General features: G+C 40.1%; 4 protein-coding genes across 7 annotated transcripts in view; 2 read left to right on the top strand and 2 right to left on the bottom strand.

The window, feature by feature from the left end:
• egfem1 (EGF-like and EMI domain containing 1) overlaps positions 1–15,596 on the bottom strand; it is a 55,066-nt gene extending 39,470 nt beyond the window's left edge. For both annotated transcript variants that reach the window (XM_027279987.1, XM_027279989.1), the window contains exons 1-4: positions 15,311–15,596; positions 14,113–14,247; positions 13,500–13,609; positions 13,249–13,353 (exon numbers count right to left, since the gene is read on the bottom strand). In XM_027279987.1, coding sequence (XP_027135788.1) covers positions 13,249–13,353; positions 13,500–13,609; positions 14,113–14,247; positions 15,311–15,387 — 427 coding nt within the window. In that variant the 5' untranslated portion in view covers positions 15,388–15,596. The remainder of the gene's footprint in view (positions 1–13,248; positions 13,354–13,499; positions 13,610–14,112; positions 14,248–15,310) is intronic.
• Positions 15,597–16,340: 744 nt separating this feature from the next.
• Positions 16,341–21,029, top strand: mffa (mitochondrial fission factor a). Of its 3 annotated transcripts, XM_010751957.3 has the most exons (8): positions 16,341–16,569; positions 17,098–17,315; positions 17,674–17,843; positions 17,957–18,045; positions 19,023–19,187; positions 19,969–20,025; positions 20,244–20,328; positions 20,432–21,029. In XM_010751957.3, the coding sequence occupies exons 2-8, from the start codon at positions 17,102–17,104 to the stop codon at positions 20,561–20,563; spliced, it is 912 nt and encodes a 303-aa protein (XP_010750259.1). In that variant the 5' UTR covers positions 16,341–16,569; positions 17,098–17,101; the 3' UTR covers positions 20,564–21,029. The 3 variants fall into 3 exon arrangements, with proteins under 3 accessions (XP_010750259.1, XP_010750268.1, XP_010750275.1); XM_010751966.3 differs by lacking the exon at positions 19,969–20,025; XM_010751973.3 differs by lacking the exons at positions 19,023–19,187; positions 19,969–20,025 and having other exon boundaries at positions 16,344–16,569.
• A 289-nt stretch (positions 21,030–21,318) lies between these two features.
• Positions 21,319–23,413, bottom strand: dnaaf1 (dynein axonemal assembly factor 1). Its single transcript, XM_010751950.3, has 2 exons — positions 22,457–23,413; positions 21,319–22,373 (listed from the first exon to the last, which is right to left on the bottom strand). Exons 1-2 carry the CDS (start codon positions 23,391–23,393, stop codon positions 21,475–21,477), a joined length of 1,836 nt encoding a protein of 611 aa, XP_010750252.3. The 5' UTR covers positions 23,394–23,413; the 3' UTR covers positions 21,319–21,474.
• A 212-nt stretch (positions 23,414–23,625) lies between these two features.
• mrpl44 (mitochondrial ribosomal protein L44) overlaps positions 23,626–24,615 on the top strand; it is a 3,331-nt gene continuing 2,341 nt past the window's right edge. The window contains exon 1 of the mRNA XM_010752130.3: positions 23,626–23,831. Coding sequence (XP_010750432.3) covers positions 23,656–23,831 — 176 coding nt within the window. The 5' untranslated portion in view covers positions 23,626–23,655. The remainder of the gene's footprint in view (positions 23,832–24,615) is intronic.

Genomic DNA, 24,615 nt, shown 5'->3' with positions numbered 1-24,615 from the left:
AACTAGTTCCAGATGGGGCACTGTGTTAAACCTTCCCCTCAAGCATAACGATGCTCACTGTGACCCATGCCCTTGAGTGGTTTATTGCTTTATTAACCCAGTATAGCTCATTACACATGCCTGTAAACAGCCTCTCACTGTCTCAATCTGATTAACCGTGACCCACACAAAGTTTAAAAATTGTTTTCATGGAAAACATCCTATTTGACTTTTAATCTGAACAGTGAGTGTTACTCTTGGCACATGTTGGCACTGAGATAATCATTTATGCCTGGGTTCATCTGTCGCGTATTCGGAGGCATTACAAAGGCCACCCGCGTGCAATGAGGACACATGGACACACATGCATGCATGCATGCATGCAATTATTTCTGTAAGTCTCCACAGACCGGCCTGATGTCATAAAGAGACCTTTTATCATCCAAGATAAAAGCTCTAAAAAGAAGAAATATAACATTATCAAAGCAGTGCATGACACAGTTTTCATTCCTTTAGAAAACATGCTTTTATTGCTAAGGTTTTTGTGGGAACTCCCCACATGACTCTCTTTATATCAAGCATATATGTTCCAGGACAACACATCATAACACTGTAGAAATCTAACAGATACAAAGTTGTCAACCAGGTCTGCTGTGATACATAAGCAACACATAGTTTATTAAAAATTCCTAGCACTCCCTTCAGCTTCAAGTCCCCTGATACCCAAACACCTGCAACATTTTCCTCAATATTCATCAATACTGACTCCCTCCTGTAGCCACTAAACCTCATACCTACAAATCTGGATCATCAATCTCAATCTGACTGGTGGATTGACAGGATAGATGACACACATGACTTACCTAAATACAAAGTCATTCCTTCATACATTTTGGAAACACGTCCATATGTCTTTAAAAGTACACTAAATCACTCTCCATCGTGCTTAACTAAGTCTTTCCCTGCCACATACTCTATATTAATGTTGTCCTGTAAAAATAATGTCTTACATGCAACTCTTTGTATGTATTTATTCATATTCGTGCTGGTCTCCTCTTGGTTTGTGAATGGAAGTGATAATGGTTTCACATCAGGTAACGGAGAGAACATAGAGCTGCTTGAATGTTCTTGTGTTCTCTGCAGACAAACACCGGCCACCAAGTCCCAGTTTCTGCTTATCTCATTAGGTGTTATTGACATTACTTGTCCTCTACAGTACAGTACCTCCCCTTTCCAAAATCTCCAAGGACTAATGCTCTTCCTTCCCCAAAAAACTATTTGAAGTACTTTACCATTTCATAAATCAGCAATCCTTCAACCATGTGTCCATTCCCCTCATGTTAAAAACGTTAGACAAAGAAAGTGAAGATCAATAACTGAATCAGCAGGCTTCAGCATGTCTCTCAACGCTGTTCAATGAACATGGAAGGCTTGCATCTCAGATCTCAGGGGTCGGAAGTGTTTCTTCCTTACTAGATGGAATTTGAGGCTATGGCTGGAATTACTTGTATTTCCTTCATTTTCTAAGTCTTTATTCCCACATTTCTATTGTAACAAATGGACACAGAAAAGGAATGTGACTTACCAAGCAACTTATCTATCTCTATTATCACAACTGGGCTGGCAAGATTTCTAAAACAAGAAAGTCTGCAATGGTCATCTCTTAAAACCTATGCCTCAACAACTGATTTCCCAAGGTTTTTTATATGACTGAAAATAAAACATTACCAAAAGTAGATAAGATATTTGATATTGCAACATCCACTCCTTGAATAACCCAAAGAAGAAAAAAATGAGAACTGCCATAACAGGAAACATTCTTTGACTGTTCTTTTGAACATCAGAAGGAATATTGCAGCAGCCAACTAATAAAGCTGTAAAATCACTAACATTGGCCATGAACTGTAATATTTTAACCCTGAAACGTTCCACCTGTTGTTTTTAAAGGATCTCTCCAATACTCTGCATTAGTTCTTTGAATTCCTGTTAGCCAGTTGAATGGTAAATGGACTGTACTTATATAGCATCTTTCTAGTCTTCTGACTCAAAGCGGTTTCACACTACATACCTCATTTATCCATTCACACACATTCATACACTGATGGCATTAGCTACCATGCAGGTGCCAACTGCTCATCAGTTTCATACATCATACACAGCCTTTGAGAGCAATTTCCAAGGACACTTTGGCATGCAGACTGGAGGAGCCAGGGATCGAACTGCTGATGATATGATTAGTGGACAGCCCGCTCTGCCTCTGAGCCACAGCCGCCCATTCACTATTGTAATTTGCAAGCTGAAAAATATCAGGCAACAAAATTCATTGTATATTCAGATTATTTATTATTCATACTACACTTCTGCAACTGCATTGGTGCCATAATCTGGGCATTTGCTGTTTTGTTTCTATGTCTTTGCACTAAGTGACATTTCAACAACTATTTTATGGATTGCCATGACATTTTGTACAGATATTTGTTGTGCTTTGGTTCCTAATGATCTTCCTCTTGCACCACTAGAAGGTTGATATTTGGGGTTTTGTTTTGGTAAAATGTCCCAATAGCTAATGTATTACTATACAACTGAGATTTCATTGTGCAATCCTGTGTTGTTGCAAAGTGATACCTTGATTCTTATCAGTCACATCTGCAACTTGTGTTTAGTTTAAATGTTAGCATGCTAACAGGCTAAACTAAGATGTTGACAATGGTAAAATGATACCTGCTAAACATCAGCATGTTAGCATTGCAATTGAGACCACCCAGAGCACCACTGTACCTAAGGACAGCCTGTGTATGATAGATGGTAGACTCTTTCATGTTTTATATTGGAGATGCATTAATCAACCTATGGTATGATGTTTTTATTTAGCACTTAAAAGCATGTTAATACCACTTCTTAACCATCAATAGAGCTGCAGTCCCATATGCTTTTACCCATACAACAAAAAAAACTAACATTGAAACTTTCATGCTATATTTTGCTATAGTTAACTTCAGTTTTAAACCAATATGACCGAATACACCTATTCATTCTATGGATGCTAGATTGCTAGGTTGCTAAATGAGTTGCACTTTCCAGTTACTTTCAAGAGCATTTAAGCAGAGGAAAGAAAGAATCCATCAAGTGCTGTTAGGACACAAGATCCTGTGAACTAGACCAAAGGTCAAAGGTCCTTCATAGACAGCTGAGGAGCTTTAAGGAACCTGTCACAGAGAGGAAAGTAAGCTTCAACAATCAGCTCAGTAGCAAATAAAGATGAGACAAAAGTTGGATTGTTTTCAAGATGTTGCACTGAATGAAATGGACAGCTAGCTTTAGAAAGGGATACAATCAATCATGGCTTTCAATGCGAAGGAAGAATACCACTTTTCATTAGGTCCTCAATCAAACATGCAATAATAGAGTGCACATTTTAAGTGCTTTGTCATTTGTATATGTTAATGTCACTGATCAAGGTGGGAAGTAGCAGTGTGAAAAATTCAATGTATTGCTTACACTGTGTCTATTTTGGACCACATGGTTGCATGCTTCTGCCTCACCCTAGCTGCTCACATGTTTCCCATTTATCTCTTTGAAACAGAATGTATGCTGCAATATAATGGGGATTATCAGAGACTGTATAGTTTATGTTTGAATCAGATGGGACAGTCTTAGTGGGACAAAGTTTCTTCACTTGCCGTGCGCATATTTTTCTTGTTTTTGCTATTTTATAGCATGAATAAAATTTTATTTGTTTTCTCAGCGTGGGACAAATGACTTAAATGATGAAAACTGAGTGTTGTTGTGTTTTTCTAAGCACACATTTTTAGTTTTTTTGGATACAGGTTGCACACTCATAAACTGCAGCCCATAAACTGTACATGCATCACTTGACATGAGAACTGAATTATAGATGGTTTCCATAAATCTGTCCTAAATTGAACTGCCATGTTCACCGCACAAATACAGCATATTCTTCAGTATGGAATATTAATAATAATGCAATTAACTTGTGTAGTGAAAGCACTGCTAAATAACAATGGACAACACATCTGAGATGATATTCCATTCAAGGGCTTCAGTGAGTTTTAAAGGACTTGCAAGATCTCGTCACATATGCACAGTGTGAGGGTTAAGTCACAATGGAGTACACACTAGTCTGCACAGCTATTCATCAGACAGTCTTAGTCAAGTGAGTTGATACTGCCCTTAAAGTCCACTGTTTTGCCCCATGAAAGCCTCAGTCAACTACACCTGGAAAGATCATCGTGTTTGGTTCACAAATAGATAGGACAGAAAATGTGTTCCATGGAAAGGAGCTGCAGATTTATATGCCTTATGTTTAGCAGGTATGGAACCATTTGCCATCTCACAACAAAATATCCCAAAAAACTGATTTCACAGACAGATAATTCAAACTTAGTCTATGAACTTAATCATGCAACAACATCTAGGTCAATTCTGAGAAACATCAAGTAACACATGCACTGTTAAACAACTTCAATATTATTTGTCATTTTAATTGATTCATTGATTCATATTCATTTTTATCATTAACCACTTCCTCTGATGCAGGTCCATGGTCCTTATTAAAGCAGTAAATGTAAGTTAATTCTTCTTTTTCTTGTTTGTCCTAATGATTGAAGTGGGTCAACTAGCTCTCTATGAAAGTGTTCCACAATACAACAAAAGGAAAAATGAACATATTCCAGTAAGAACAAAAAATGACAATAGGGCTCATACTGAAAACCCATCATTTTCACTCCCTTATTCTGTAGCCAAACAGCTGCGCTATAGGCCCAAAAGTTAGATATTTATCCAGTGTTCTGACTTATGAAGCTCAAAAGAAGTTTATATTTTTTTAGCTACCTTGGTCAAAGGCCATTATAAGTCAAGTGAAGAAGACTGCAATATACCCGCATGCCCATTTGAAGTATCTCTACCAGTGTCCTCATTGTCACAAACCTATTTTCCTATGGAAATGGGAACAGCCAATTCAAGTTCATGGAGGATGAACTCCTTTAATCTGACAGCGCTCCACTGCTACTGTTAGAATCTCACAGAGAGCCTTGGGAGCACATGGTCAATCACACAGGCCATTAGCTCCAACCCGCTCAGCATTAACCTGATAAACAATGGTGCCTTGATGCATTTGGAGAAATGAGGGTGTGCTTGTTTAGTGTGTGAGAACTTCCCAGCCATATGGCAGCCATTAGGGCTCTAATGAGCTTCTTCCTCTGATAGCTATGCTAAGTATGTAGCACTCCTGTCAGACCAGCTACCTTCAAGCCTGTGTCTTGGCATATGATTCCTACATCTACACAGTTAATGGCAGACTTGAGGAACGAAAACAGGAAGCGGAGGTACACAGGGTTTAAAGAAAGCAAAGTTAGCAAGTGGCAAGTGAATACCAGTGAAACCATCTTAGTCTCAATATTTTTCTAGACAGACCTCCATTTATCTACAGGAAGGGTCATGCAATTGTGCCTTTTGTGTGTTTGTGTAGTCTGTCGTCTTTCCAGGTCTCAATGATGGAGACAAATTCATGTGGTTCAGCTCCAATCTGAAGTTGCTCAATGCACTTCATATATGTTACAGTCTATCTATAATGTTGACATCCTGTCCATCAATACTATGTCGGTTTCTGTACAATGTGCACGACTTCCATGTCTGTGCATCCCGAGAGACGGATCTTGTTGCTCTTACTGAGGTTTCTTCTGTTCCCTTTGATACCCTCTATCTAAGGATGTCCAGATTGCTAAACCCCCTCAGATTTGTGATGTGTGCCATTGAGCTATATGCATAAAATGTACCTGACTTGACAACTGTTAAACTACTTTACACATCCTCTTCTTTTGCATCATACACCTCCCCATCCTGACTGTGTGATAGATTCATTTGCGTCCAATCGCTATTAGTCACAAGTCTTCAATGCTCAGCTTCCTGTCAGTAATAGAAAAATAACACTGAAAGTAGAACAGCTGTGGTTGACATTGCATGTGGAAAAAAACAATATGTTATTGGACTTTCTCACAGCAGCTTTAGTTGAAACAATAAGCCTGGCTTTTTAAATCTTCCCACGGGAAAAGTTTCCAACCTTTCCATATGGAGGATAATCCTAATATAAATGAGAGAAGTATGCTTTGGTGACCATTGATTTTTCTTTTCTAGTTTCTTAACTGAACACTCAAACAAGGGTTGTAATGGTTCAGTAGAGCTTCCCTCCCTTACTGGAAGGTCTGCTGTATTCTGCCAGAAGCTGAAGTGGCTTTTAACTCAGTCTTCAGATCGTTACCATAAATAATTGCATTAAGTAATATCTTTGAATGTTTTTGCTCACTGGGTGTCCAAAGAAAATGTCTAGGGAGAGAAGTACTGATTACTCGGTGATTAAGTTCATATTACACCATAGCAGCCAACTTTAAAAGGATCTGTTCATCTCTGAAGGCTTACATTGTTAATATAGTTTTCAGTGAACCTCTTCTGTAACCTCTAATGAAAGGAACGAGAAAGCTGCTAGCCAAAGCAAAGACCAACCTGTCGGGGTTAATCATGAGGTCTGCGCTGTAGTTCTTTATGAAAACAAAGAACATCATGACATCCACACCTCAAATACTTTAGCACCACAGTGGTTATAGTGACAAAATTTTGGTTAAAAGAAATCTTTGGAACGTAACCAAAACAAACAATAAGGACCATACCGTCATTACAACCATATGGTTCTCATCATATCTTCATTCTGCTGCTGCATACTTTTGACACAATTCAAGCCCTTTAATCTGCTAACTGGGCTTTTAGATTAGGTTCCAGTATCCGGGATTAAACAGCAGTAAGAGTTTGGTGAATAAATGTTATTGCAAACGAGATGATGTCTTCACTTCATTTGGTGACAATGATTTATCCTGAAACTATAACAGTTCTACAAATGCACCCTGTTGTCTCACTGCCAGAGAAATACTGAGGAAAATAGGTTAATGTGGGTCTGCAAAGGAATGAATTGCATGGACAGACTCAGAAAGGATAAACTCTGTGCATGGTATGTTAGTCAACTTAAGATTGAAAGATCATGCCAGATCTGTGAAAGACATCACTGTTCCCTTAAGTTATGAGAACAACCACAGACAGGAATTTCTAACACAGCATCTTTTACACCTCTTTCTTAACTTAATCAGGTTTAACACCACAGTTCTCCCCAAAATTAATCTAGGTCTAGACTTATTTATTTTCCTTCAGCTAAGTTTTTGGTGTACCTTGAGGTTAATTACTTCCAGAAATCTGAAATAAAATATAGTTTCTTTCCATTTTGAAAGACAAATTCTTTCACAGACACGGTTCAGTGCAGGAGCAGCCACAAAAGTAAAATGAATAGTGGGCAGATTTTTTCCCTCTGTCCAATAGAGTCACATGCAGGAATGTACGAGATTACATGACTAAGTTGTGTGAAAGGAAAGGACACTGAGGATACATGAAGGAAATCAGATTAAAAATATATACAACTGAGGACATTACTATGTCAGAGTTTTGACCCACATTCAAAAGCAGTTTAAAAGCACCTGTCTTAAATTATTCAGAATGGAATAAAAGTTAACCCAAGATTACTTGCTTTTAAAATGGATACAATAGTGAACAAATTGCCATTTCCCATGCATTAAATACCCCTGTGTGTGAGATTTAGCAGGCTCTATTTTTAGTAATAAAATACAATATGCATATGTCAAAATTAGAATCATTACATTTTTATTATCTTAAAAAGAGTCTTTTATATCTACAGATGATGTTTCTACAAAAGCTCAGAACAGGACAACACCTGTCTAGTGCATATTCCTCATAGGAAAGGGAACACAAGGGACCATGAGGAGGAATGCCCTGAGGATTTTAAATATAGAGCTCCGAGTCAGCATCTTAGTGTTTTATTCTCCTCCTTCTCCCTCCCACCAAATGCTAACAAGGCTCTACAATAAACCACTCACCCAAGTCCCTACAACATCTCAGACTACTTAAATACAGTCACATATAGCTGCTGATGTATTGGAACCATCACACCAAGAACATGCACTCAATGTTTTACCTAAACCGGCCCTACTGCAAATGCTAGGAGCTACCTAAGCTATATAAGCTATATAAGCACAACTTCTAACACACATCACAAGCATATGTTCAGAAGTTAACATACATTGACATACACAGAGTCAGGTGTGTTTCATTTAATAGGGAAGTGAAGCAGACATGAGCTCAATCATTGAGGTGAGAACTGAGCCTATAGGAGACAGGCCAAGGTCCTGGGGATTAAACACTTGCGTTCATATGAAGAAAGATTATTCCCATGTGTTAGATTTTGATTTACATCGAAACTGTAACAACTGTAAAGCTCGCTGCAAAGTTCCCCAGAGTTGGTGCAATAACACTGTCAACGGCATTTTCATTGGTAAAGATAATTTGTTATCCAATAAATTCTGTTCTGACTTTGGTAGTGTGTCGATATGTGTGCATGTTTGAAAGAGAGAAGTTACAATCTGTATTTTTTTTCCCACCAAAATTGTTGGAATTAATATAGTTGCTTCACCACAACCTGTATCACTCCTTTTCTTAAATGCGAGAAATTCCTAATATCTACTGACATCGTTAGCTGTCTCATTACATAGCTGAAATCTCCAGTAAAACAGGCACTGTCCATAATCACTCTTCTATAAAGCGCCCTGAAAACAGCCAGACTCCTTTAGTGAGGACCAGATGGTTTCTGTCCTCACACTGTTATGTGCCTACAGTCTCTTAATTTCATGCAGACCCATGCACCAATTTAACCAAAGCAAAGCCTAATCCAAGGCCTAATAGAGTGAGACAGAGTGGCATTCACAAGCAGGGGTAAATACAACTATTACAGAGCAGGCTCCAGTGTCTCAGCACATGCTTGGGCTGTGTCCAGGCTGTTTATTACCTCACACTGTCAACACCATGGCCTTGGTGTCAGTGGCTGACATACATTTCCATAGACGGTGCCTTCTGTCTCATATCAGAGATTAGAAGCAGGTGGCCGGTCTTCCCCCACAACACACAGTGGGCTCTACCACCACAACTTGGCAGGAATACTAAAGAGAGTAACGTTCAAGAGGCCAATCCATGATAAGTGGTGAAAAGAGGGGAGAGGGAGCAGAGCACGGATTCGCGCTGGAACTGTTACCAGAGCCAGGCTGCTCTCTTAACACTACTCTCGGTGCAGATTCTCCCTCTACTGAAGTCTAGCTGCAGTGAATTGTGCTGAAAAGGCAAGGCTGATATGCTGTCTCTGCAGCAACCCCTATCATCCTTCACTCTTATGATTTATCAGGTACCCGATAGTGATAGTGAGTGATCATCATATACATGGTGATTCAAAAAGTATTTCTTTCTAAGAAAACAAACTCATTTTACCTCCTTCTTTGCAGGCCAAGTGTGTGCCATGCGTCATTTCTGACTCAAAAAGAAACACATTCTTTGATGCTGCAGTTTTTGGCCACTTGGGGGCAGCGGAAACAAGCTGTAAACAAAACAATGATATATTATCACCTTTTAATGTCTCCATGAAATGGAAAACAGAGTTCTATTTGCTTCCATATATTTACGTAATTCCTGTAAATACAGTGCGTTACACCCCCACCACTATGCATTTCAGGTAGCGTTAAAGGCTTGTGTCAGCGTCTATCTACCAGTGAACAGAAGAATCCATTTTGCCATGCTTCAATCGCTCTGCTGTCCTAACCACAGTTGTTTGAACTGATCAGTGTACTATGGGGACCCACTGGCAGCTATGGCATGAACTACAGGTGCAGTTTCACACCAGGTGTGTGAGAAGTAACTGCTCGAAAAACAAATAAGGCTAGAGAGAGTCCTGTCCTTTCCCAAACTGTTTCCAGTGACGACTTCCCAGATGGTTCTGTGTAACAAACGACCTGACAAAGTCAGGTTAGTTCAATGCTCCACTATATTCATCAACTATTTGCAAAAAATGTTTATGGAGGTTTTTCAGTGGAAAACAGCTGCTTGTTGTGACTGGAAATGAGGTTAATGACAGTAATGACAATGAACCAAAACAGTAAAGTTAAAGGCCAGAAGACTAAAACCACAAGATAAAAGACGCTGAAAAGTTCTGTAAAGCTCAGGGGAACTGCAGGCTCAAGTGAATTCTCAGTAGGTTTGCCACTGCAAGCAACCTCCTACACGTACAAGCAGTCATGTGATTCAGCTGCTTCGATTTCAACTTATGGAAACACATATGGAAAAGTCTCATAAGCATCTGAGCAAGAACAAGCACTGGCCTTTGACTTAGGCTTGCCCATATGGATAAACACACACACAAAAATACTCAAATATAATGCAATAAATAAAATAAAATAAAATAAAATAGTAATAATAATAAGACTGATTTATCTATGCAATGAAACAGCAGATCATGTGCACCTCACACTTTAGTTCTGGTGCAGCATATAATACACAAACCAAAAGACAGCTTATTTGACAGATGGACCAACACGCAGAAAAACACTTCACAATACAGCAGACATTACATGAAGAAGGATTAGGAGCACATGGTGAAGGATCAGAACATACAGGAAAAGCCATATAATAAATCTGATGAAGTCTTATGAAACATCTTCACGGCCAAACACTGAGTACAGCTGCCTTTAACTTATTACTCCAAGATAAATCTGCACAGGTCAACATTCCTGCCTCTCTCTACCATATCTGCTTTTTCTCCATCATACATGAATCACATACAGGACAGTAATAAGTCTGTCATCGTGGAATGCTAAAGCTCACAACGCAAATCTAATAATGAAGAGGATTCCCTGGTGAAGCCCTAGTGGTGGTTCAGTGTGCATGTACTCAGGTTCCCAGGTTGAGCTATAGTTACAGTCTCTATTGGTAATTATGTTATGCTGGGATGTGAAATAAGTGCCTAACATTTACTCTACAGAAAATTTACTGAGCTTGCTGGTAATTTTGTCCATCAGGATTTGTGGGAATGGCCTCAATTTACTGGTTAAGTGACAAGCTTTTTTTCATTTTCTGTTTAAAGTTGGTAATTATATCCAAAGTAATATGGCCAAAATTTTGATAAATGAAATGTCATAATTATTAATAGTCCATAGATTTGTCAGAACTGTTATTGGTTTGATATTGCAGGAATCCTATATCAGAAAAACACACATCTCTCTCAACCATCTCCCCTTGCTGATGCCTCCCTTCCTTTTTTACTATATATTTAGTGGTAAATCCATCCATCCATCCATCCATCCATCCATCCATCCATCCATCCATCCATCCATTTTCTGTAACTGCTTATCCTCATCAGGGCCACAGTGGGGCTGAAGACTATCCCAGCTGACTTAGGGCAAGAGGCAGGGTACATGGTGGACAAGTCGCCAGCTCATCACAGGGCACATGGAGACAAACAATCATTCACACCTACGAGCAATGTAGAGTCACCAACTGACCTGTTAGGTGCATGTCTTTGGACTGTGGGCCAGTTTTATCAATATCATTTTATTACATTTTAAATTATTTACCACCTAATTTTCTTTTAATACTCAACATGCTTTGTTAACAGAAAACCCTGGAGCAAACTTCCGGGGATGATTTTCACATCTATGTTCTCACCATTTAATGGATGAGTTTCCAAATTTCCTAAACGCTCTGTGTATTCCCATAATTATTTTAACAGGTAAGGAACAAACCTTAACTGTTATTCCTCTCTAGACAACATTGTCATCAACTTTATTCTTACATAATATGCTGCTCTGTTTCAAGCATAGCAAAAGCATGTGTTGTCTTTAACAATGAAACTTAGATAGTAGTTACCTTAGTAGTAGCGGGGAACTTACGTGACTTTCCAAAATGATTCAGAAACTTTTTTGGTTAGAGAATACAGCTGAAAGGCTCTAAAATAACTTAACACCTGGACTCAAACCCTTACAACACAGGATTACTGGTGAATTTGCCTCTGCACCGAGCACAGGTTCAGTGAAGAAACCTGGCTGAACACAGGAGCTTGGCTGACCCTCTCCATGTATAATGATTCTGGCAGAGGAATGAGGATAAATCTGTCTTGAGAGATGAGAGAAGGAAAAACGCTTTAGAACAAGAGAAGAGCAAGATGAGTTTGAAGCACAGGATGTGCAAGAGAAAAAGGGAAAACTAAAGGAAGTCTGATCAGATCTAATATCTCTATCTGTTTCCAATCTGTCCCTGTGATGTGTGAAAACCAAAGAGTCCATGTGAAAACAAACACACGGGAGAGCTACCTCTAACAAACAACGACACGTTCCTGTGAAATGTCTAAGCAAGAAGGAGAACTGTTTAAAACCCCTGGCAGGCAAACCCTTTCTCTTGGGAAAGTCAAGGAATCAAATGGGAAGGCTTCTGCAGTATGTGTTTGCGAGCAGATGGGGGGTAGGAACCAAATATCTTCTGTTCACCAATGTCTCTTCCAAAACACTAACAACCATCCTCGTGTTTGCATCCAGAGGGGTTTGGCCAGTAGAATGAACAGACGTTGACGGTAACGAGACAATGCTCAGAGACGAGAGAGACAATCAGGTTTTGTTTACTGCTTACTGTCAGTGTTTAGCATTTCACAATTACACATCCCAGGTTCCCTCTCTGATGGTTACTGTTCAGTTGCAATGCAAGTGGAATTACTGTATTTAGAAGTCTAAGCCTGATGTTACTGGGGCATTATGTCCTTAAATTCTTCAAAAGAGAAGGTTTCCACGTATTTAAACACAACTTAGTAAGTAATAATGACTTGTTTAATCCACAAAACAGTTGGTGTAACTTATTTTTTTAAAGTTGCTTGTCACAACAAAACATTTATTTGAATCTATAGGCTTTTTCTTTCCTAACCATATGAAACCAGAACTGCATATTTGTTAATTAACATACAGTTTTTATAGAGTGGAGGCTCGGCTGGGTTAGCCACAGCACTCCAGGCTCTAGCCTTCAAAGGAAACTATTCCTCCCAGAGAGCACTTCTTCTACCTTTAACTACCCAGAGACCCCCACAGAGCAGCCTCATCCAATCACAGCTACACTACACGTGCATTCTGCTTTTGCAAAGTAAAAGCATAAGGTCTGAACTGGGCCTATAAAAGCTGTAACAACATGTTGTCCTCTGAAGATGTAAGTCAGTTCGCTGGCTCACAAAGCTGCACTCAGCTTATTGATGTATACTATGAATGCTTGAAATTCAAAGGAATGGAGTATTCAGGTTTATAAAAGTTAACATTTTATCAGGTGTGAATTAAAACTCACCATACTGGCACCGCATCCCTTTGAAGCCCAGTGGACAGTGACATATCTGGTCTCCGGTCTCTGCACATTGGCCTCCATTGAAACATGTATTGGCACCACAAACCCCTGCAGATGACACATATCATATACCATAAGTCTGCTGATGAGATCCTCATCTATTCAGTGGGCTGGTTACAATTCTAGCTAATGTGATTGACATTTTAAAGCTCAATGTATTGTGTGTTACATATGTATATATTGCTATCACTCACTATGCAGACAGCCCATCTCTTCACCCTTTTGAGTCCAGCCAGGGCAGCACTTGTAGACTGTGTGCAAATTCATGTTGTACACCTGCCGGTACATTGTGTAGTATGCTGTCCTGAGGAGGAGAAAATGGTCAAAAGAAAATGGTTGTTATGGTCACGGATTGGATCTTCTGGAAGTTAGATTATAGATTTATACGTATAAATCTGAATAAATATTAAGAACTCATCTCATACAGCTCAAAGTTATCTCAGTAAGTCATATATATATATATAAACTTTATGTATAGTGTCATCAGTCATTTTCAGAGTAACACCAGTTTTGCATATCAGGAACTGTGGTTTTAAATAAGATAAAGGTGAATCAGCTTCGTTATTTTAAGATTATGATTGCCAATTTCACTGGGCAGGCAAAGAGATTGTCCAAGGCTCTCTTTCCAGCCGCAGTTATTCCAGTGGAGCTGATAAGTGGCAAAGACATGGCAGTGGCACTTGACCAGAAAAGACTCAGACCTGTGCACTAGGTCAATGTGTAAAACACTAGATTTAACCTACTACAGCTGTGCTTGTGAATGAGATGTCTTTATGGAATAGTAATGGTCACTAGTAAAGTATTTACCTTCTCTCGTAGCCCATACACCAACTGCCTCTGTTGCAGCCCTGTTTCCACACCTTTACCATGCGGGTAAAAGCCTGGACACAAGGCTGACGGCCTCCCAGCATGGACATCTCCTGGTCAGCACAAACATTTGGCCTGTGCAAGGAAAACGCACAGAAAACAGAAATAGATGGATAGATGTAATCAAAAATATTGTTTTAGACTTAAAAATCAGTCATATATAAACAAAACAGCATGCATGACTTTTAAGACCAGCATGTGGGTACTTTATTTTTCTCTGTTGTATAGCCTGAGTTGAGGGGTAGGCTATAGAGCTTCCGATGGTGGTCTAAACCTGCTGCAGAGCCAGCGTATTCCAACAGACATGAACTTCCACATGTTCTACACATGTTCAGTTGCATGACCATCAGCTCGTCACACATTGTCAAACAATTATACAGCTTCCTGACTGGTGCAATATGCTTGATTAAGGTTCCGCAAAAAACAGTCCTTTGTTTGGACACTGCCTACAGCACACAATAAACAACCAATGATATTGCATAGGAAATTCATTCCTTTTTTTTTTCTCTCCTGAATTGTTTTTGTTGGGTCATGTGCGTGCATGCATGCACTGATGTATAGGTTAAATGTTTATTTTACAGCACATTGTTTTGTGCTGTACAGCAACCATAAGTAACCTGCATCCGTCTGTGTTGTCAGTGCAGGTATCTTGGATTGTCTAGAGGTGTTCATCTGGCTTCAATACACAGCTGGCTGATGTGAATTAGAGGAAGTATTCGGTATTCACAGTCTATTTAAATTCGGAAATTTCTGGTAGAGTACTATACAACCCCCCCCCAAAAAAAGACACATTCCACTGGAAGCTATTATGCAGAAGCACGTTACAGCAGTGCTATAAAAAAGCACACATCCATCCTCATAGGGGACCTGAAAGAGCGACTCCTAGTGGGCATTGAACAGAGTAAACAAGTAACAGAATTACAGACAAAAGCAAAAGTTTAAATATCTGTACAACTTAGGCTATGTAAATAAGAGTCTTTTTATTTTTTAAGGAGGCTATGACACGTTGCTTCTGCCTTATTTCAAAGCGTCTACATCCATAAAACATTATTATTGAGCGGGTTATTCAATAAAATCTAATAGACTGAACGCAAATTAAAAACAGTGAAAACGATTTAAATTACAACACGTCACTTACATGCCAGGCTGCAGCTCCAGAGATGATGCGGTGTACATGGTGCTGAAAAATATCGCGCACAAAATATGTGGGAACATAATTTTAGCCAGTTAACAGACACGGAGAGAAGTACTCAATCGTCGCAGCCTCTGTGTCCCTCAAATGAAGAGCATCCTGACATCTAGAAAAATCCACCTTATGACATGACTCAAAAGTTACTGTTTGTGTTGCATTGGTATATTTCCCGTGATCTAGTCGTGATATCCCGTTTAGCCTACTGGTTAAGCAGAAGGACGACTTGTCTCATGTCAATCGCAGCCCTTTGAATGGCTCCTTGTAAACGCACCACCCACAGTCACTCAGGGGCCACCTCCCAAAGCCCCCCGCGACATTGACCTGTGAATTCATTACTAACACACCCAGACATGCTTTTATATTCTGTCTTGAATTAACACGTAATATGATAAAATGTTAAATAGTATCAAAAGAACATCTCCCCAAACGTTTTTTTAATAAATATAGGCTTTATTACTGAGAATTTCTGCCCCCCTCCTCAATGAAAATCGTCGTAGATTATGCATTATAGAAATATAACAAACACCTCTGAGTATAATTTGGTCCAATGTCGCTGCCACACTAACAAAATACAGCTGATAACAGGATATGACATAATTCATTGCTTATACTGTGTTTACACTGTGCACTTATACTGTGTAGAAAACAAATGCACGATTAATGCGGTGACACACTGTGTGACAAATACATTAGATATTAGATTAAAACCAACTTAACCCTGAAGTGATTGATTGTAGAGGCACAGCTGAAAAAAAAAACAGATACATAATACAAATAAGAAACAATAATAGAATATTAATTTAATATCTATTACACACACTATGAGGAAAATATGCTAAATTTAACTGAATTATTACTGGTTAACCGTGCCGTGTGTGCATCAAACCGAAATATAAATAAATTGGACCAAATGAAACATTTTCAGTGTTTTCACGCTGCTGGTTTTTAATTTCAGCGCCGTGACGTCACTTCCTCCTGAGCTGTAGTACTTCCAGCTTGCGGCGCAGACAGAGGAAGAAGAAGAAGAGAGGAGGTTCCTCTCTCGGATCATCAACACAAGGAGATGCTTGACAGCTTCCTCATCTGTCACACGTACACCTAACTGCACCGCTCGGACTGTGTTGAGAAGAAGTGTTTGTGCCCTTTAGGTTTTCGATAACTAAAGTCTTCTTCGGTGAGGGTAGCTATAGCAACGGACCAAAAAGGTAAGAAAGCTAAAGAGGCTAAATGCGCTGTGAGCGCTTGAAATGGCGCTAATGTGTTGTCTGTGTTAGCTTCGGGGTTTTTAAAGTTAAGCAACACTCACTGAAGCCAGCTGCAGTGCAGATATTGCTGAGTGTTATTTGTTTAAAGTGTCATTCAGTAACTACCTTATTAGCTTCACTAGCCGCTTATTTGTCGTCGTTGGTTATAAATAAAAAAAACACATCCTGCACTGCAGCCACACTGCTTAATGTAGCCTCTCTTTGTGTCAGCAGACTCTTAACTTATCATCATATGATAGTGTCACGAGCAATTTTTCCATCTTTAACTCCTTGAATACTTTCTTGTTGTGTGAATCTGTGTGTAGCTGCAGTAGGTATGCAGCATGACAAGTTCAACAGGACCGAAAATGAAAACTCCCAACACACACAGATCTCTCATATTGTCATGTTCTCTGCCCTGTTTGACCTTTTTTTTTTCTTTCTTTCTTTGTGGCTAACAATTACTTCTGTGTTGCTGATTCCACACAGCCAAATGAACGGAGCAGCGTTCCCTTCCCCCACGGCAGAGATGGCCGAGATGAACCGCATCCAGTATGAGCTGGAGTACACCGAAGGGATCAGCCAGAGGATGCGCATCCCTGAGATGCTTAAAGTGGCTCCTCATAACCGTGAAGACCCTAATATGGGATCTCAGGAGGTCCCCCACAGCGTCATAATGCAAGTCCCAGAGAGAATTGTGATTTCAGGTCAGTATGCTGTGAAACATTTGAGTTTTCTGCACTGTTCAAAGTCTTTTATTGTATACAAATGTGTTATCAGAGCCTGTCAACTGACTGTAATCTAACTATTATGTGGATTTGTTGTGTTTATTGACTAGACAACCCTCTAACAGTGGCTCAGGACTTTGTCCATAATGCCACTACAGACCTATTTATTGCTCAGCATTAGTGCCATGTCAGTTACGTAATACAGAAAATGAAACAAACCATCTACAGATACACTGTAGAATGTCATTGCTCAACTTAAGCATGCAAATCATTGAGTGTAGTACAAAAATGCATTCATCTCGTATTCAAAATTCAAATTCACACTTTCCTTTGTCAGGAGACAGTAGTGACCCCCAGTTCCCCAGACCCAGAGACCTGGATCTAATCCAGTCAACACCACTAGAAACCCTATCACTGAAGACTCCACCCAGAGTCCTGACCCTCAGTGAACGACCCCTGGACTTCCTTGAAGAGGAGCAGCGGGCAGCTCCAGAAAGCGAGGAGGTGGTAAGTGATAAAGCAGTAAATGTTCTGTTAGACCTCATAACACCCATAGACTGAAGAAATGTCCTTATAGCAAACCATAACCTGGATAAATCAGCTTTTATTGTGCCTCGTAGTTTCGGCCCCAAGGACGAGCACGGCGGGAACGCTCAGCCAGTGAGACCACTGCTCGTCAAAGCAGCCAGCTAATGCGCAACGATTCCGCGTGAGTATTGGCCTGGTTCTGCCGCCATTAGCTTGGTACCAGCTCCATCTTATCCCCTATATGCATGTGCTAGTATGTCGCATCTTTCATTTGATTCTGTGTTTTCTCGTGTCCCTTTTGTGTTTGTGACATGGCTGGTCGTCTGTTGTCTCTGGCGTTGTTAGTTGTTTTTGTTGTGGAGAACCTTTGCTGCTTTCAGTGTTGATGCAGAATTCAGCTGTTAAAACAGACACTAATTTATTGACACCACGATTTTTAACGTTTCATGTACTAACCAGTTTTGATTTGATCATTTCCAGAGCTTAAAGAGACAAGGATGAAAAATATTGATATTTAGTGTATAAAGACACTTAAAGACCACACCAGGAGATAGAAAAACAGTAAAGGAAAATTGTAATACATTTTTAATGCAGAGCTATTCAGATGTCAGGTATATCTAGATTAGCTGTACTTATTTGAATGTAAGGCCTACTTCACACTGCGAGCTCTGCAGCTTTATTGTTTAGGTTTAAATTATGAATATCAGATTAGGATATGGTATTTACGTATATATATTAATTTTAGAATTCTGCTGAAAAGTTCCTCAACACATCTGCATGTGACATCCTGGTAGTATTGATAAAATCACTACTTGTGTGACAGTGAACTAGAAAATGGTCTATCTTGAGTAATTTAATCAAGATTGGAATGATTTGCTTGCCATTTCATTTACGTCTCTCCTTTTTTTTTTTTTTTTTTTGTTGGGTGTATTGTCTGTAAGTAAAGTACTTTAGTGGTCGGCAGGTTAAATCTCTACCTATTTTTGTATTGCAACATTACTTTTATTTACTCGGGTGCAGTTTTTGCAAAGTTAGTAAAGCTGAGGACAGTTTCTTTTCCTTATTGCTCTTCCTCTCCTTCCTTCCTTCCTTTCTTCTTTTGTCTTTTTCTTCCCCTTCCCTCTGAATTGGCTGCTCTTAATGGTGGGCACTGAGCAGTGCAACCCCGTCCCCCCCAGCCACTGTCCATCCTTGCCCCCCTCTCACCGTGACTGAGGAAGATCACAACCTGTACAGCGCTAGTGGTGTTCTATCTTTCCTCCAGTCCACTACACGTCGGGCTTACCAGCAAGTCCTGGAGGTCTTGGATGAAAACCCTCGCAGGTGACCTCCCAATCATCCGGTCATTCTATGCTTTAAGGAACAAAAGGAAAAAAAATTGGCTTGCTAAACATTGATCATTTTTACTTTGAATCTTACTTTGATTTCTGCTTCTCAGCGCCATGTTTTTGGGGGAAGGATGTGATGTTCCTGACATGTTTTCCCTAGTTATGTTTGGAATGTTTGTGTGGTGTGCTCAAGCATTACATAAACTGACTATTTTTTAACATTCAGTAACAATATTAATACAGCATGTATTAATCACCATATAAAAACGTAGCCATTTGTGTACCTTTCCAATCTATGGCTTTTTTTTAAGAGTTTGGTCCTGTTAGAGATATTTCAGTGTAGTACCTATGAAGGTGAAAGTGTCTGTGGGATTGACCCACTTGTACTAGGCCTCATCAACCATTCTATATTTAGATTTCACTTTGGAAGAAAGTTAATGATCCCCTTGAAGAAATGTGTGTGGTTTTATGAAGAAAAACTTTAAACAAACTTACAGTATGCAGAGAGTATGAATAGAAAAGCAGATAGTGACTTACACTTTCTTCAGGGTGTTGCAACTATTTGAATTACCAGCTTGCATTCATACATTCTGTCCACTCCAATCAGAAAAAAATAGATATTGTTATAGACTTGTTGGTTTCCAGGACAACACAAAATGTAGTTATGCGAAGGACATGCAAGGTGTGTGCACGTATGCAACACTGTACCATGTGTATGTTGCTCTATCTCTCTTATTTTTCCCTTCTTCCAACCCTGTCTTTCCACACCTGTGTAGCAAACCATCACTGCGAGGGGGGTCAGCTTCAAGCTCCAACCCCCTGCATGAATCCAGGTAACTTCACCTGGCTATCTTCATTCTGATCCTTTGTCCTTTTCCACATCCCTTTCTACCTTCCATTCTCATTTCCGGGTCAAGAAATAAGATTAGATCCTGGTATAAAAATAATCTATAAAAATGATTTTGTCACCTGTGATGCATCTAAAATGTACTAGATGATACACTGTGTTGTTGAATTATGTAATTCTCAAAGTTACTGCTCTCTTTTCCAGACTTGCACTGTCAGCATATGAAGGCACACTGGACGGGGGGCCTGATGACATGACTGTGGTCGATGCAACAACACTTCGACGTCAGGTTAGTTTTTTAATAAACACACTATCTCTATTTTGTGGTGGGAGCACTAATAATGGAGCACCAGTGACTGAGCAAACAAAATATTTTTTTGTTTTATCTCTAGCTCATCAAGTTGAACCGGAGACTCCAACATTTGGAGGAGGAGAACAAGGAGCGAGCAAAGCGAGAGATGATCCTCTACTCAGTCACTGTGGCTTTCTGGCTCGTCAACACCTGGGTGTGGTTGCGACGTTAGAGCCAACCTGTATTTCTGCCGTCACCGTGACAGAAGAACGTACTACCCCTTATTCTACGTTTCAAATGTTATCTACTCGCTGCACTCAGTCCCTGTGTGAGGGAGTCCTTTACACATGTGTGTACAAGGCCTGTTGCCCACAAGGACGATATTTTGATTTTGTTTATTTAACACATGTAAAGTTTTATTTTTGTACTCTTATTTCATCTTGTATCACGTTTTCTCATGTTTTGTTTTTATTACAAATCTTCTTGCTCGATGCTAAGCATGACTCGTTGTAAATATTTGCTCATGTCACTCAAGAGCTTTGGGAAGAACTTCGACATACAGTATAGAATAGTTTACCAATATAGGTAAATGGGGCTGCAGTGTGGAAATGTAACATGTTGAATATTTATTGATGAGAGAGAAATATGTGACTTGAACTCGAAAATGTAATACAATTTAGTAAAACATTACATATCAAGTGTTGTATTTTTATTCATGCATTAATGGAAAAGGGAAGTGCATTTGCTTGACGTATGAAATGGGTAATGTATGGATTTTTTGTTATTTACACTAGTTTAAATTCATTTTCCATAAATGAATATGACTGTAGGTTAATGCCTTTATTTAAGATGAAGCACAGTTGATTAAAAATGAGCACAGTTGATTAAAAATGATGATAAACTAGTCATTAACATTTGTGTCATCCTAATATGAAAGTATAGCGCTATTATTAACTCTACAGGAAAGAAGTATAAAAGAAAACTGACCAGACTTAGTAATTTATTTGTTTTCACAGTGTTACAATTAAGTACCATATAACCAAAATGGTCTATTGCCTGTCAGCATTAAGACATATTTAATTTGAAGTCATAGATATAGAGTTAATCATTGTTTTCTGACAAAAAAAACCCAAATCTTAAACATCACTCCAGCTCCTCAATCAGGCAGCGTGGTGGGGAGGAAGTTTGGATTGTTTTTGTTCCCATTGGTTCAAAGATTAGTGGCTCAAGGGTGTCCCCATCTTCTGGATACATCAATGATGAAGATTTGTTGGAGACCACACTTGATTTGTTGCAGCCGCTCATTAAGAACAATGAATTTTTGTCTGGGCCAAGTGTCAGGGTGCCCTCACTCAGGTTGCCAATTGGTTCGTCCTCATCATTGCCTCCTGATATGACCTCTATTTTTGGTTTGAACACATGCTGAGGAGAGAACATCGCTGCGTCTTCTAGGTCTACATCCTCCAGATCAGGCAGGTCATCAATACACAGTGAGCGATTTAAAGGAAGATGAATAGTTTCCAGCTGCTCTTCATCCTCCAGCTCTGTAACCAGTGGTCCGGGACCATGTGCTGGTACAAGCTCATCTTCATCAGGAGGAGTTTCCCTGATCAGAGAAGACTGTTTCTTCTCAAACTTCACACTCATTTTTGGCTGCTCTCTCTCTGTTTCATCTCTCATAAATGTGTTTTGTTTGTTATCTTCCACTTGTTCTAACATCTTTCTTGCAATACTTCCTTCATCTTGTGTTGAGTACTCTGGATCCAGCCCTTCTTGCTCTTCCTCCACAGACTGCTTCATCTGTGATTCATCCTTGTCATCTTTCTCAAACATGAACTGTTGACCTGGGTGCTCTGCTTGTAAATGACCACTGTTTGGCCATTCATTGGGCTCCTTTGTTGACTGACTCTGCAAGAACTCTTCATGGGCATCCAGTGTGTCCTGCACAAAGGCTTGGATCTTCTCCCCTTGTGATGGAGTCAAAATCTGGGTGTTGCTTTCCTCACATGGATTCTGTGGGGTGGTGGAATCCTCATCCCCTCCTGAAATGAAACAAGACAATACTTGTTTAAAAACATGCAAATCCACATTTCCTCTTGACTAGTAAAAGTTTAAAAGTGCTCACCTTTCTCCTGAAGCTCTCGAAGGCGTCGTCTCTCCAAAGCTTCCTTTCGAATCGTCGCCATGTATTGAAGGTTCTCCTGAATTTTCATCCTCTCTCGTGTTTCCCATCTTTCCCTCTCTTCTCGCTCCCCATCCAGCCCTCCAACTGCCCATGCCTCTGCACAGGCCCTGTCTTTTGGAAACACAGGGCGATCATCAAGGAAGGTCAGCTGCTTGAGGTGCACAATCATGGTCTTCCTGTAGTTTGGTATTTTTCTTATCACTTCATTCCCCATTAGATTTAGCACCCTCAGTTCTGGCATGGCCTCAAGTACAGACAGGATCTTGGGGTCCTTAAACAGATTGTGAGACATATCCAGCACGCTGATTGCCAGACACTGACTCAGATGCTCTATGTCCCCCACAGTCTCCAGCTTGTTATGGGCAATCTGCAGGGTGCTCAGTTGAGGAAGGCAGGAGATGTTCTCTATGATGGTTATGTAGTTGTTGGAGACATTCAAGGTGCTGAGCTTTTTCAGAGGTTCAAGGTTTTCCAGCTTGTCTATGAGGTTCTGCTGAAGGAACAAGCAGCGCAGATCAGACTGGGCATCCAGGTTTTCAATGCGCTGAAGCCCATTGCTTTCCAGCCAGAGACTCTTCAGTCCTGTGTACTCCTCCAAGTTCTCAATGGTGGAGAAACCTTTGAAATGCAGATACAATGTGTCATTCAGGCAAGGCGTTATGTAAAGTTTGTTCTGTTTACAGTGGTCTTTCAGGAATTTCTTGGTCATCCGTGGCCCTGAATGTTTCTCCTCTTTCTCCTGAAGTCCCCTTTGCTTGTTGTTATTTTCCTTGTTTTCTTGAGCTCCAACCTTCATCATGACATCCACCCCGGCTTTGGTAGAAGTCGTTGGTATCACTTCATCTCCCATCGTTTCCCGGACTTCAGCAGTGGACATCCGACAAAAATATATCAAATTACCAAGCAGGCGAAATAGAAACAAACTAAACTTATTCTGTTTACGTATTTTAACAAGTTGTAAGATGTGCAGTCCTGTAAATGTCACTCAGCAGTCCGCTCCGTTTGCTAACCTTAGTTAACGTTTATGTTGGTTTCCATGGTAACGCTTGGGCCGGTCTGTGCCCTAACGCGTTTCTTTGTTCCGTGTCGGACAGTTTCAGGCGTTGCACTCCTCCTGACACCGCTGTCAACCATACGACATGGCGTCCGGGTACATACTGAACCGCGGTGCGCTGACATTAGGCATACACTGTCAGCGTGTGTGCAGGAACATATCGCTGTCACAGGTCAGAGAGAAAAAGCGATGGATGAAGGCGTACACGTACCTCATGGCGAGGAAGTTAAAGCTTGAAGGAGCTCCGCCACCGAAGCCACGGTGAGGCTAACGTTAGCTCAGCAGAGAGCATGTCAAGGCCATTCATCATGTATTTGATATGAACCACTGTGCGTTTATTCACCTGAGCCGAAGGAGTAGGTTTGTTTAAAAAAACAAAACATTACACATATCGTTAATGTGGACTTTAGTTTAGCAGCGTGTGTGTTTTAACGTGAACCCAGGGACACAGCTAGCAGTCATGGCTCCTTTGCACAGGGACAGTCTAGACCCAGTAGACCTTTATGACATGAACTAGTAGTGTAACACAGGTTATTATCAGATCAGAATCAGAAGTACTTTATTAATCCCTGCAGGGAAATAGTTTTTGTGACAGCAGCTCCCAAACTGTAAGTGAGATAGTAAGTGATAGCAAGAAGATATACTTTATTAATCCCTCAATGTGGAATTTTTTTTTTCACTCTATTTTATTTTGACATTTTAACCCAGACACACACACATGCAGTACAAGGGCATAGACATGCAAATGTGGAGAGAGATGGTGGAGTGATGGGCAGCCCGCCCGAGAAGCGCCCAGCGAGCGGTTGTGGGGGATCGGTGCCTTGCTCAAGGGCACCTCGGCAGTGCCCAGGAGGTGAACTGGCACCTCTCCAGCTACCAGTCCACCTTCCATATTTTTGGTTTTCGTCCATGTGGGACTTGAACCGGCCACCCTCCGGTTCCCAAGCCAAGTCCCTATTGATTGAGCTACTATACACCTATACAATATCCTATTTTAACACTTTAACAAAAAAAAATAAATAAATAAATAAATAAATATATATAT

Source organism: Larimichthys crocea, chromosome VII (genome assembly GCF_000972845.2).
Source record: "Larimichthys crocea isolate SSNF chromosome VII, L_crocea_2.0, whole genome shotgun sequence".
In the NCBI taxonomy this organism is placed as follows: Eukaryota; Metazoa; Chordata; class Actinopteri; family Sciaenidae; genus Larimichthys; species Larimichthys crocea.
The sequence above is the reverse complement of the archived record's forward strand: the minus strand, read 5'-3'. Positions and strand labels throughout refer to the sequence as shown.

Bases quoted from the DNA above. Each gene is read 5' to 3' on its own strand.
- mffa (XM_010751957.3), top strand. From the start codon at position 17,102: ATGAACGGAGCAGCGTTCCCTTCCCCCACGGCAGAGATGGCCGAGATG. The intron at 19,188-19,968 runs GTGACCTCCCAA...ACACCTGTGTAG, and splicing joins TTGGATGAAAACCCTCGCAG to CAAACCATCACTGCGAGGGG. The intron at 20,329-20,431 runs GTTAGTTTTTTA...TTTTATCTCTAG, and splicing joins CAACAACACTTCGACGTCAG to CTCATCAAGTTGAACCGGAG.
- dnaaf1 (XM_010751950.3), bottom strand. From the start codon at position 23,393: ATGTCCACTGCTGAAGTCCGGGAAACGATGGGAGATGAAGTGATACCA. The intron at 22,374-22,456 runs GTGAGCACTTTT...GTTTCATTTCAG, and splicing joins TCGAGAGCTTCAGGAGAAAG to GAGGGGATGAGGATTCCACC.